Source organism: Malaclemys terrapin, chromosome 7 (assembly GCF_027887155.1).
Source record: "Malaclemys terrapin pileata isolate rMalTer1 chromosome 7, rMalTer1.hap1, whole genome shotgun sequence".
Taxonomy (NCBI): domain Eukaryota; kingdom Metazoa; phylum Chordata; order Testudines; family Emydidae; genus Malaclemys; species Malaclemys terrapin.
The window spans coordinates 57,847,770-57,861,372 of record NC_071511.1 but is presented as its reverse complement, the minus strand read 5'-3'; the positions used below and the strand labels follow the sequence as shown (position 1 = coordinate 57,861,372).

Here is a 13,603-nt window from a genome sequence, read left to right as displayed (position 1 = left end):
AAGTCTGCTATGAAAAGTTATATTAACAAACATTACCTTTCACAGCAGCAGACTTACTAACTAGCAAGTCTTTAAAAAAATGCAATCAAATACAAAAGAAACAACAACAAAAGACAAGAATGTGCAAAGCATCTTATTTGTGTTTCTATTCTGTTTAGGTCCAGTAAAGAATAGAGAACTGTACATTATTTTTATTATTGAGTCTTCAAAAAAAACCCTACATAAATAAATTATAATGATTTGGACGTGGATATATGCATATTTATTTGTTTTTCCTAAAGTTAATTAAGTATTTTTTAAAAAATTGTCATAGCGGCCACCAGCCACCAAAAAATTTATTGTGAGAACCCCTGGGCTAGATACTACGGTCTCCATGGATTTTCTTCAAGGGTTACAGCTCCATTTCTCACTCAAGGAGCATCTTTCCTATTTGCAGGGTCACCCCAGTTCTCTAAATGTCAGGCCCCCTTGGGGAGGCAGGCTCAGGCAGCTTGCTTGGCTTGCCATTCTCAGGCCAGTAGGACCTCGAGACACAGCCACAGGAGAGGATGAAGAACCCTCTCTCCCTACTGTAAGGAGCGGGCCAACAGCACTGTGCATTGCCCTCTAGCAACCTCCAGCTAGTGAATGGTCGTTGCTGGAGAGCAATGTCCAACAGCTTCTCTGGCAGGAGGGTCAGTGCAACATAGAATCTTCCTGGGAGCAGCAGCTGCATAACGGGCTTGTGCGCTAGCCATTGGATGATTTTGAAGGAGTCATGGACACAATGTGCTCAGTCACTCTGACCCCATTTGTCACTCATGGCAGCAGCTGAGCACACACCGATCAATGCATCTGTTTGAGTTTTCTGGTTGCAATGTTTATGGCAATTAGCAAGGGGTTTGTTCGTCCCACATATTAACACTGCTAGGCCCATCTGCCCCAGCGTGTTAGAAGGGATCGCTCACTTGAAACAGGGAGGGTAGGAGATAATCCAGCACTGTGGATGTGCATCAAACTGTTTTCTGTAACTCTCCTCCCAGTGGCAAAGAGTAAGTAGAGTTACTGATTAGCTGCTCCATTAGTCTCAGGTTTAAAAAGTTGGTTTTGGATAGTCCTAGACAGACATCCTAAATTAAAGCTGGTTAAGAGCACTCCAACTGAAGGGCTCCATTTTCTACAGAATAGAGAGAACATAAGTCCCTTACATTGCTGCTGTACTCCTTTGCCTTGGCCCAAATATCCACCGGGTGTAGAGAAAGAGATAGCCTCTACGACCCATTCGTTCCTCAGCCTTCTGAACTAAGCCTGCTAACAGCGTGCCAGTTAGGTACCAATAGTGGGTGGGCTGGGGTGGACTTTCTACCAGGAAGTGGAGTGAAGTGTGAAACTCAAGTTTGGCCATTACCGGCCTCTGCATGATTGCAAGTGGTGACCAGTGCCAATGAAAGAGCAGGAGCTGCCGCTGCCAGCTGGTGGTCAGTTGAAGCACTGAACTCTAAGGGTTGAGAGCTTCACTATAACAAATGTTTATGAATAAAACCTGGACTAGATCCTTTCTTTGCGTTTTGTCAAATCTGCTGTGAAAGTGTTCTTAAAAAGAACATGTGCTGGGTCATCATCTGAGACTGCTATAACATGAAATATATGGCAGAATGTGGGTAAAACAGAACAGGAGACATACAATTCTCCCCCAAGTTGTTCAGTCACAAATTTAATTAACACATATTTTTTTAATGAGCATCATCAGCATGGATGCATTCCTCTGGAATGGTGGCCAAAGCATGAAAGGACATACGAATGTTTAGCATATCTGGCATGTAATACCTTGCAACGCCAGCTACAGAAGTGCCATGCGAACACCTGTTCTCACTTTCAGGTGACATTATAAGTAAGAAGCAGGCAGCATTATCCCCCATAAATGTAAACAAACTTGTTTGTCTTGGTGATTGGCTGAACAAGAAGTAGGACTGAGTGGACTTGTAGGTTCTAAAGTTTTACATTGTTTTATTTTTGAATGCAGGTTTTTTTTGTACATAATTCTACATTTGCAAATATTGTAATAAAAAATAATAATATAAAGTGAGCACTGCCCACTTTGTATTCTGTGTTGTAACAGAAATCAATATATTTGAAAATATAGAAAAACATCCAAAAATATTTAATAAATTTCAATCAGTATTCTATTGCTTAACAGTGCGATTAATCGCGATTAATTTTTTTTTTAGTTAATCGTGTGAGTTAACTGTGATTAATTGACAGCCCTAGTAAAAATATAAGCACTTTGAAACTTTGGCAATGTGCTGAGTAGAAACCAATCCATTTGGATAAGCAAGACCAGTTGCTCTGAAGTTTCATTCATAGTTTCACCCACCCAGCAAAAAAGAACCAGGAAGACCATGCACTTCCTCACTATCCTTCCTGCACATGACATGGTTTATGTGGTTTCTGCTACTTTATTTCCCACCCACAACTAAATTGAGCCATTTATAGCACATCAGCCTGTTTCCTGTAATTTAAGTCTGATGAGGCCTTTAGCTCATGGGAAGCTTGTAAACTAGTTTATTCTCCAGGTCTGTGATCATAAGAAGGTAAGCGAACCCAGTACTGAGTAAGACAGATTGTCAGTGCTATTTCATAGCCTGCTAGGATTAAAAGTTTCATAGCCCATTTTCCCACAGCTTTCAAATGGCACAAATTCATTTCTGGCCCTGGTAGTCCAATATGTGATTCCTTAAAGGCTTTCACTAGTCCCTTAAATGATCAGTGATTCCTGCTGTGGTCCACGACTAAACACAGCACGTCTCAGACCTTGGTACAGTTTAACTTTCAGTTAATTCACTAGCTTTCTGAACCATGGTTCAAGTTCTTTGCCTTCAAGTTTCTGCAGAACTCCTGCCCAATCTGCATCTCTGCTCATTTCCTCCTGCTCACCAACTCCTCTCCAGCCTTCCTCCTAGCCTCCTTGTTGTATTTCTCCCACACTCCTTTTGTCCGTGCAAGACTTCCTTGGAAACACCCAGCAGCCACCCTAACCTACATTCTCTTGGAAGAGTACTTTGTGTGGTGTCTCAGCACAGATCTCCCCAGATACCTGCACTACATCTCAGTTCCACTCCTCCTCCACGCCTGAAGTGTATTGATGGAGAACTTTAATTCATTTTTAAGCAACTTTGGGAAGAGTCCCTATTCCAAGCAAGAAGCCACTAAACCCCTGGCTGCAGTTGACTTTCCCAGGTTTTGACCTCTGAGCTTTCACTTGGCTTACTGAAAGTTTTGTGAAATGAGCTAATCAGTAGGTGTTGTGGGGATCAGAGCTTTGAAAGTAACTGGAACACTCCATATCTCCTTTAGTTAATGTTTTGTCAGTGCTTAGGAGCCATACCATTCTAACTACACACATCACCTTGCTCCCACCAGTCTCTGCAAGCATGCGTCATTAGCCACAGGCAGCGTTGTTGTAGCCATGTTAGTCCCAGGATATTAGACAGACAAGGTAGGTGAGGTAATATTTTTATTGGACCAATTGCTGTTGGAGAGAGAGACAAGCTTCTGAGTTTACACAGGCCAGAAGAAGAGCTCTGTGTAAGCTCAAAAGCTTCTCTCTCTTCAATGACAGGTTTCAGAGTAACAGCCGTGTTAGTCTGTATCCGCAAAAAGAAGAACAGGAGTACTTGTGGCACCTTAGAGACTAACAAATTTATTAGAGCATAAGCTTTCGTGGACTACAGCCCACTTCTTCGGATGCATCCCACAAGTACTCCTGTTCTTCTCTCTTCGATATGAGCAGTGCACAGTTTACCATGAGTAAGGCAAAACAAGAGTTTCTCCTTTTCTGACTTTCTACAGAACTAGCAGAGCAGTTAAAGTAGCTCACGGCCTATGATGATACAGGTGGTAGTCTGCAGCACTGTCCAAACGGAATCACATTCTGACAGCTGCACTTGAAGCAATACTGCAATGCCCAAAAACACAACATGAACATGCTGACAGCCCTTCTTACCCTAGCACAATGTTTCTCAACAACCGGTCCATGGACCAGCGCTGGTCCCTGAAATCTCCCGGACACAGGTTAGGAAGGCAGCAAGCCAGTCCCTGGTATCAAAAAGGTAGAGAAAAACTGCCCTAGAGCCGACAGATAGTTTGCTGCCAGTTACTTGTCATTGTGAGGCTCATTATTATATGTGCCAATCAATCCCTCACGAATTCTCAGTTAACAGACAGTTCAAGCTTTCCCTAATTACTCTGCCATGGTTTTAGTTTTTCATTTTATGCTGATGCTGCCATTGCAGTGCTGTGAGCATGTGCAGGTGTGTCAGAGACATGGGTACATTTCTAGTGCACCCATAACTATAGCAATAGCACCTACAGGCCTCAACCAACATCAGAGCCCATTCTTCTAGGGCAAACCGTGAGTCCCTGCCCTGAAAAGCTTTCAATTTGAATAGAAGACAGGGTAGGGAAAGAGACAGAACAGCAGTAAAAAATTGCAGGCCATGGCACAGAATGGTTAAGTAACCTACTCAGGATCATACAGGAAGCATGTTGCAGAGACTGGAGTCAAACCCAGCTCTTCTAAGGCCCAGCCAATGTCTTAACCACAAGGCCACCCTTTCTGCTAGGTAGTGTGGCATCTAGCACTAGGAGGCATGGACTATGTTTCTACCCCATATTTCGCTTGGGAAGATGTCAGTTCTCAAAATGCACTTTAACTCAATTACCTAAGAATTGACTTCACCTAAACCTCATGGCGGATTCTATTGTGACACTGTAGAATCAATTGAAAGGCAGTTCTTCACCATTCCACCCAAAGAGGAACTATGTACTATTGTACACCTGGGGATCTCTTCCCTTTTGAAATAAACATTAGAGCAGCTGGACTCCTGGTAATTCACAGACTTTACATGAGATAAACATTTCTTGCCCTGAAACAAGCACACCTTGGACAGATTTACAATTCGTACTATCAGGCTGACAGGAACCCTGTCTTGAGTCCTTTAGAACTGTTTCCCACCATGCACCCCCAACAGCCCCAAACTCCATCCTGCGAGTTAGAACTCAGTGGAGTAGGGTTTCTGTAACTCTAATGTTAAAATGAACCCAGTAAAGCCAGCGTAGCAGATACTATATTGCTTTGAGAAAACTAGGAGAGACTCCCTGAGGAGAGCTGTATAAATAAAATACTCGATAGTTAAAACTATCTTTTCTTCTGACAAAATATTTAGCATAGGTAGAATAAAGCCAAGTGGTGGTATATGCATTTGAGTTCAAGTAAGACAAATAAAAAAAGTATGGACCATTTTGATTATGCAAAAAAGTCAGTTAAAACATGATCTGCCTTAAAAATCATCATTAAATTGTACTAAAGGCTGCAGGCAAGTATCAGTGATTTCAGTACGTTTGCCTGTCAGATTGAAAGGTAATCTATGGAGCAAGAATTAAGGTTGAACTTGAAAAAGTCAGACTCCTAGTATTTTACCAACAAGAAATGTACTTGTACAGCAGTTGCTACTTTACGGTTATACGCCCCCACAAAGAGTTGTACAAGTTTCCCATTAGATAGTGCAGAATACAGAAAGGAATCCTTTACTTCATCATAGAGGCTAGTCCTGAAAGGTGTCAAGGGCATTTGGCATTTTCCAGCAGGTTCTCGGTACCTTGCAAGATCATTCCCGATTCCCTGTGCCAGCCAGGTATCCAACTAATTAGATAGAGCTAGCATGTCTCCACATGTGTCCTATATGTGCCCAGATGATTACACTAGAGTGCTTGCATGGAGAACGAGAGTTAGGGTAGTGAGACTCCCACGTTGTATGAGACAAGGCCGTTGGCACACACTTTCAATGCTCTGCATGCACTGAGGTTGGTGTCTCTGGGACACAGTTCCAGTGGGTGAGTCCCTTATTTGGAGAACCATAACCTGAATGGTTTCCAGCAAACAGGGGTATTTAAAACCTTCTCCACAAGGTTAAAATCTGTAGTTTGCACTTGATTGACTCAAGCATCTTTAACCTTAATTCCACCTTGATTGCTAGTGAGCATTCCCTGGGGTTTTTATAGCTGCTATAATGTGAGACCAAGGAGTGCGGAAGAGGCTGTGGGCTTCCCTCTTCCTCAGGGCTGCAGGAGGGCAGCCTCACTACAGCACACTTCCTATGCTCCTGGTGATGGGAGCCTGTCTCCCAATGACCTTGGGAGGCACATGGGAGTAGGGCTCCATCGGGGTGAGTGGATCCGCCCCAACCCACTCAGCACATCTGCTTCTCCCCATCCCCACATCCCTCTTTGCACCCACAGCCCGCACTTCCCCTTAGCACCCTCGCCCCAAGCCTAGGGTCCTTATGCCCCACTCCCAAGACTTAATGCCTGGCTACTGTCCAAAGTGAGACAACTCCAGGGTGTGAGGAGGAGAAGGCAGATGCCTCAGATGAGGATGTTGGCCTCCTGTTCTCCCTTTGGGTGTCTCCATCTATATGCTGTATGTCCAAGGGGATTAAAAAAGAGCGCTTGCATGGTCCTGCTTTGAGCAGGGGGTTGGACTAGATGATCTTCTGAGGTCTCTTCCAACCCTAATCTTCTATGATTTGACAAGAGGGAGTCCCACTGCTAAGAATCACAGGTTTGTCTGCTACAGAAGCCACCTCTTCCCCCGTCACTTTTCCACTCCCTCAAAATGCTGGGCCAAAGGGTCTGGGGGAAGAATGAGGAGAACTGGGCACTTGGAAGGAAGAAGAGATAAGTAGGAGTAGCTCCTTCCCCTTCCTGTTTGCTTCTGTACATTTGCAGGATAGGAGAAACCCCAGCACGTCTTTGGAGAGCTATTGGTCCCCGTACGGGCCTTGTAATTAATATTGTCCCCTTCACCCCCCCATAAACAATCCGCCTCATCAGTCAGGTTGCACCTTGAGATCAATCTCTGCGTAACAGAATCTAGAGGCTCCTGCCTGCCCCCATTCAGAGGTCATTGTTCTCCAGCTCTGACATGCTAATGTAAGATTGCTGGAGCTAATAATCTGTACCTACAGTCCAAAACCCACAGAGATAGTGACTTTGGAAATCAATTTCATCAGCTAAATATTGGTGCTGCACTCAGCCAGGGGAAAGCGCTACACTAAATTCTGTCTCCTGCTTTTCCTTGATGCAGAATGGCAAAACAATTGGTAACGTCTCTAATTTCAGGGTGCAATAATTTAGCTGCCTTTGACCCCATTCATATCAAGTTTAGAAGAACAACTTCTACCTTGGCCCCATATCTAGTCTATCAATTTTGAATCCAAAGTGATTTCTGTGGATTTCAACAGAGGGTTCAAAACTGGGCTTGTGTGTGCACTCCACTGTGGCCTGAGCAGTGGTCTGAGGGACGCAGTCTATGACTATGGCTTTAGCTATGGTTATACCTGTGTAAAGATGACTTACTGGTATAGTTACTCTCCTTGCTGTATGGGAACAGTTATACCAGTGTAAGATACCTGTACACTAGTATCACTGTCTACACTAGGAGGTTGTACTGCTTCAATTATAACTTTAACCACTATAATCAAAGAGACAGAACTTTTTAGTGTAGATAAGCCCTACGATCCTATGATGTGCCAGTGACGCTCAACAGCCATGGAGATTACTGGGAGAGAAGGGTGTTTAGCACCTTGTAACACTGGGCCTGAGTTGGCCACCATGTGGCACTGTCCTTGACTTTAGGCCGTAGTCTGACCACAAAAGCCCACAACAGTTTCTATGATTTGGGTCCATAAAAACTTGTTCAGGGCTCTCTCCTATCAAGATCCCCAGAGTCTGGGGAAGTTTAGACCTAGTCAGAACTTTGTGGCTCAGGCCTCTCTAGTTTAGAGTCCATTACCAATTCTGCACTTAAAGAATCTCTAGCTCTTGTGAACTGAAAGGGGGGTTGGTCATTTCAGACTGCTTGGCTCAACATAGTGCCAGAGGCATCAAGGTTGCTATTTTGAACTGCTATGACTATGCTAAATACAACTGCAGTGGATTTGTAGCAAGTGCTGGTGTCTTCTCTATTGTCCAGATTTTCCAATGCTGTTGCACCTATGATTTAAAGGACAGTACTGGACAATATACTGTAGAGCAGGGGTGCCCAACCTACAGCCCACGGGCCATCTCATAAGGCCCCTGGCCTGCTTCAACACAATATACTAACGGCCGATTCATTAACTTTTTGTTGGCATGATTACATCATTTTAGTTTACATAAGTGTGTAAACAGACAACACTGTACACAGAAACAACCTATCTAAATACATACAAAAAAAGCTGAACTTAAAATATAAATCAATACAGGTGACTTTACATCTTATTAAAATATATAGAATCTGTTTGGCCCACACAAGATCGTACTTAGGTTTATGTGGCCCTCCTATGTAATAAGGTTGGGCACCACTGCTGTAGAGGACAATCATACATTGGCTCCTGTAGTGGGGACAAGCTAACCTAGCAGAACAGCCTCCTATTTTTTATGAGCCTAGGTCAGTATCACAGCAGTGAAGGATGGACAGACCTCTGAAGACACGCTAGCTTTCCAAACATTCGACAGCACATCCCATTACACAGGCAACCCTCAAATATTAATCGCTAACAAGCCATCCAAATTCCCAAATGCTTTGCAGCTTGTTGACATGGAACTGGTGGGTGGGGTGGAGGAAAATGGGTCTGGAGAGCTCCTGAATTTACAGAGGATTATAGGCCAGGCTTTATTTTTATAATTCAGAAGAATATGTGAACAGCTCCAAAGAGGGATCAGTAATAACATGCACCCTTCCCCTGACCAAAGAGCCATGAATCCCAGCCTGCCACCTTACCTTCTGAAATAGCCTTCTTGACTGTTGCAATGTAGGCATCTGGCTCATCATCATAGGTGAGCTCTTTCCACTGGGCCCAGTCCTTGAAAAACTCTAAAAAGTCATCACAATCCTCCACTCCGCAGAACAGCTTGACCACTTTGTGCGGGGGCCTCAAAGCTTCCTGCAGGCTCCCAAGGACATCAGGGAGGTAAAAGTTCTGCACCAGCTCGGCAGACAGCAACACAATGATGCATCGGCTGCTGCTGAATCGGTCGAACTCCTCCCAGGGAATGGCAGCCCCGTACTCCACTTCGTAGCTCAGAACCCGCTGCTTTCGGACTTGCCGGCACGAGAAGAAGAGGTTCTGAAGGTACTGACACCATTCACTGGCATCCCTGGCGTACACAATCAGCACGTCGCATCCCCCAGGGGCTCCTGTGCAGATGCAAGGTGAAAGCAGAGAGAAGTATTAAGCTCTGCAGCCAGAATCTTACCTCAGTTTTGGAGCAGAGAAGCAAATTCTCGTGTCTTCTAATTTGTGAAACAAGCAGAACCTGATGGGACATTAGGAGAGCAGATGCAGAGAGAATGAACAAGTGGCATTTGCATTCACAGAACAGCTGTAAGGATAGCTAAACTTGTACTTGCATTTCCTGTTCTAAAATCCGAGTAGTAGCTCTTCCATTCTCTCGAGCCACCCTTGCAGGGGAGAGGGGGATTTCCGGCCCTGTTTTGAGTGAGACAAGTCACAGGTGGAAATTTTCAGATTGTGTGGGGGTGAGGAGGAAGAAAGGAGGGGGGAGTTAAAGAGTCTAATGGGAAAAAAAAGTCCCCCTAAGGTGAAAACTGAATTCAAATTGATGACAGGGACTTTGCAGATTTCTAAGTGTGTCCTATAAGTTAAATGCTCAGGAGAAGGAGTCGGCACTAAATATAGCACACCTAGAAAAAGAAACATCTTTATTTAGACAAGGTGCCTCAAGACTTACGGGAAGCTACCATGGTCTTCATGGGGGTCAGGCGTTTGTTCGCTTCTTAGCGCCATGCAAACTGCCTGGGCGGCATGTGCGTGTGTGTAGCTGAAATGAGTCAGCTCAGTCCCCCAGAGCCTACAGTATGGAGCCACAACAGCAACCCCATAGTTCAAGCTTCAGATCCTCTCCTCTGCAAGCCCAGTTTTGACCTCCTCTCCTTTAACTTCCACGAAGGAAGCTTTTTGCCTGAAGTTTAGTAGATTGTGCTTGGAGAGAAGGAATCAACATAGCAAACACTCAGCCTTCTGGCAGCACCAAAGCATCTGTCAGTATTACAGCCAGAGCCTCCTATTCCAGGAGAGCCCATGCCTCTCCACTGTTTGTTTCATACTCATGCTCTAGAATATAAGCACTTCTGGCTGTGAGGAAAGCCTTGAAGGGTGAGCCAAAGTGAACTGATGCAGTGTTATATCCCCACGTCTAAAGACATCCTTAAAGTCTGAACTTCCCCATTCACCAAAATGGGGCATTGACTCTAAAACCTGAAGATTACAGTTCAGTTTTCATTGTTAATTTCAGTGCTGTTCATTTTAGCTGGATGTTTCTCCTAATCTGCCTTTCCTATGCTCCCAATCTGCCTCTCAATGTGTCCAAACCCCCCAGTGCACACAACCCCATCAGAAAAAAGTAAAAAAGCTTTTATAAGAGAAATAGGTGTCAATCTCTGGTTTAGTATAGCAAAACTTCTGGTAATCTGGGGACAGTGTAAGCAGGGCCGGCTCCAGGCACCAGCCCTCCAAGCATGTGCTTGGAGCGGCACCTGGAGGGGGGCAGCGCTCACCTGGGAAGAGCAGGGCCGCGGCCAGGCTCACTGCCCTCCCCACGGCGCTCCGGCCGGCGGGGGAAAGCGGGGCCACCCTCCCGCAGTGCTCAGGCCGTCCGGGGAGAGTGGGGCCCCGGCTGGGCACTCTGCCCTCCCCCCGACGCTCTGGCCGGTCAGGGAGAGCGGGGCCGCGGCTGGGCTCTCCACCCTCCTCCCAGCGCTCCAGCCGGTTGGGGAGAGCAGGGCCCTGGCCGGGCTCTCTGCCCTCCCCCCGGCGCTCTGCCCAGTCGGGGAAGCGGGGCCGTGGCTGGGCTCGGCACCCTCTCCTGCTGCGCTCCCCGCCGGGGGGCAAATGGTGGGGGGGCGGCAGGAGGCTTTTTTGCCTGGGGCGGCAAAATAGCCAGAGCCGGCCCTGAGCGTAAGTGTGGATTTATCAAGACAGGTGACTGCACAAGTTAAATGTCCATATTTAATTCATTAATATCCAATCAAAATTAAGCAGCCTCAAAAGATTCCATTGCGCTGCTGAACCCAGGAGCGTTGCAAGAGAAATTAGGTTCAGCTAGCCAAAGTATCCAGGGCCTTCATCGTGGCTTGTGCAGAGGGCTGAATTAAGGCAGACAAGTGCCTGGGTCTGTGGGTCCCAGTCATGCAATGACAGACAAACCATTATTTTTCTTCTAAATTGAAGTTGATTCTAATCCTTATGGCTGAGAAATGAGGCGTGACAGTGTGACCCAAGTGTAACCAATGCAGTGATGGTTTCCTTAGTCGGCAGACAGGCTCTAGCAGTGGCCAAAGCAGCAGCTATTAGACTCCAATAATTAATGGATCATGCCCCAGCTACAATGAAGCCAGAGTTATAAATGAACTACTAGGACAGCTGTATTTCTCTGGGAAGATGCAGATCCCAAAGCCCAGCCCAAAGCATATGAGAGCTGGGGACATTCTTAGTTGATAGGATCTAACTTTGGAACAAACTCCCAGATGAGCAAAACCGGAATCTGACTGTCTTTAGGAAACACTGCAAAACCTTCCTGTGAATTTTAAGTTGTGTGAGCATTTTGAGGCCGCATCAGTGCAAGGACACAAGAGAACAGGGAGCCTCCTTCCTCTAGCACTTTGTGCACAAGATGCAGCCATAATTTGATAGCCAGTACATCCAGGCTACTAGCTCTATTAGTACCATTTATCTCTACAGAGGGGGCATAGCCAGAGCCCTGTGACCACTACACTGTGGTGAGCAGCTATGCAGGGAGGCACATGACACCTGTTGGTGAGTACGTGTCAACTGTGCCCTCCACAGCCATAATTCTCCTAGTCAGCCTCTCTTTCCCCCTAACAGACCTGTGGTAGGGTAACGAATGTATGGATTCCACAAGCGCTCCACCTCTGAACCAAGGCTGCAAAAGGTTAGCTTGTTTAGAGTCAGTGGGATGGAGTGTTGAACATGTGAGTGTTGGTCCACAGGGAAACAGAACCAAGGAAATCCCCTCGTTATAATCAAATGCTTTAGCACTCTGTTTATACAGATATTCTTAAGTCTGAGAGTCAGGAGTTTTGACTATTTTAAAGAAAACTAAACCTCAAGCATAAGTCTAGAAATAGTCAGTTAAGACGTCAGCAGCTACCATGCCTACTCTTTACTCACTTCCCCTTCTTGCCAGTGGGAGAACACAGAACTTACTACACTGGATCCGACCTGTGTCGGTTTGGCCCAGTACTTGATTCTGAAGCATCAAGCACATAAGAACATAAGAACAGCCACACTGGGTCAGACCAAAGGTCCATCTAGCCCAGTATCCTGTCTTCTGACAGTGCCCCAGAGGGAATGAACAGAACAGGTAAACATCAAGTGATCCATTCCTTGTCGCTCATTCCCAGCTTCTGGCAAACAGAGGTTAGGGATACCATCCCTGCCCATCCTAGCTAATAGCCATTGAAAAGCACCAGCCAGTGCCAGAGAGAAGTGCAAGGAATGGGAAGTTATGGCATAACCTGATCATAAGGTCAGTGTCTCCCTAACACGCCCAACATCTGTTAAAGTAAACGCTCAAGGAATATAAACCCTCATGCTTCCAGGCACACGGCAACAATTATCAGCTGTGCCTGAATAAGGAAATCCACAGTTACAGATCTACCTCTTTTCTCCTAGTAAGCTCCTATCCTCAGTTATATGTGTTGGCAGTGAGCTCCACAGGTTAGTTTGCATGATGTAAAAAGAGAGTAGACAGTAAATATTTTTAATTCTCATTTTGCACAAACTCATTTCCTTACCTTAGATTATGATAAAATTAAAGAACTTTGAAGTCTTGTTTATGCTTCTGGTACTGTTTAATTTCTGCATTGCTCAACTTAGAGAACGAAAGGCTGTTTTCTTTTACTTTATAACAAGACACTCTGATGGCTCCAACCCATGTTCAGCAGCATTGCTATCACTGCAGGAGCATATTAGTTTTCTAAGATTATTTTCATTTCATGGAAAGATGTCCACGTGTCAAAGGTTGCTTTGCACCAAATTTGAGCTGAAGTTACCCCCTTTAATGTCTACCCTGTAAAACAAACTGCATTGCAACATCATTCCATTTTGCATGATAAGATTATAAATTAGCCTGAAAGCTCCTACTGAGATTGGAGACCCATTGTATTAGGCACTGTTCAGAGGCAGAATATGTCTACACTGCAAATGAAGGTGTGATTGAAACGTGCATACGCATACCCCCACTAGCTTTAATCTAGCTGGCACGGATAAGAGTGGTAGTGAGGACGTGGCAGCACGGGCGAACTGCCTCTGTTCAAGCCGACCGGGGACTCTAGGTACGTATACAGTGTCCGCACCAGGGTCTGTGCTGCCGCGTCTTAATTGCTATTGTTACCCGTGCTGGCTAGATCAAAGCTGGCATGGGTATGCCGACCCCTGCTCTAATCACACCTTCGTTTGGAGTCTAGACATAGAGTCACTGCCTCAAGGAGCTCAGTCTAAACAAAGGCTAGGAGAGGGTACTCCTCAAATTCACCCATGCT

At 45.4% G+C, this 13,603-nt stretch overlaps 1 protein-coding gene across 1 annotated transcript in view; it reads right to left on the bottom strand.

Annotated features, from left to right (window-relative positions):
- Positions 1-13,603, bottom strand: part of PIK3AP1 (phosphoinositide-3-kinase adaptor protein 1) — a 77,268-nt gene that overhangs the window by 60,929 nt on the left and 2,736 nt on the right. Inside the window, exon 2 of the mRNA XM_054035536.1 lies at positions 8,801-9,217. Within this exon, the coding sequence (XP_053891511.1) occupies positions 8,801-9,217 (417 nt within the window). The remainder of the gene's footprint in view (positions 1-8,800; positions 9,218-13,603) is intronic.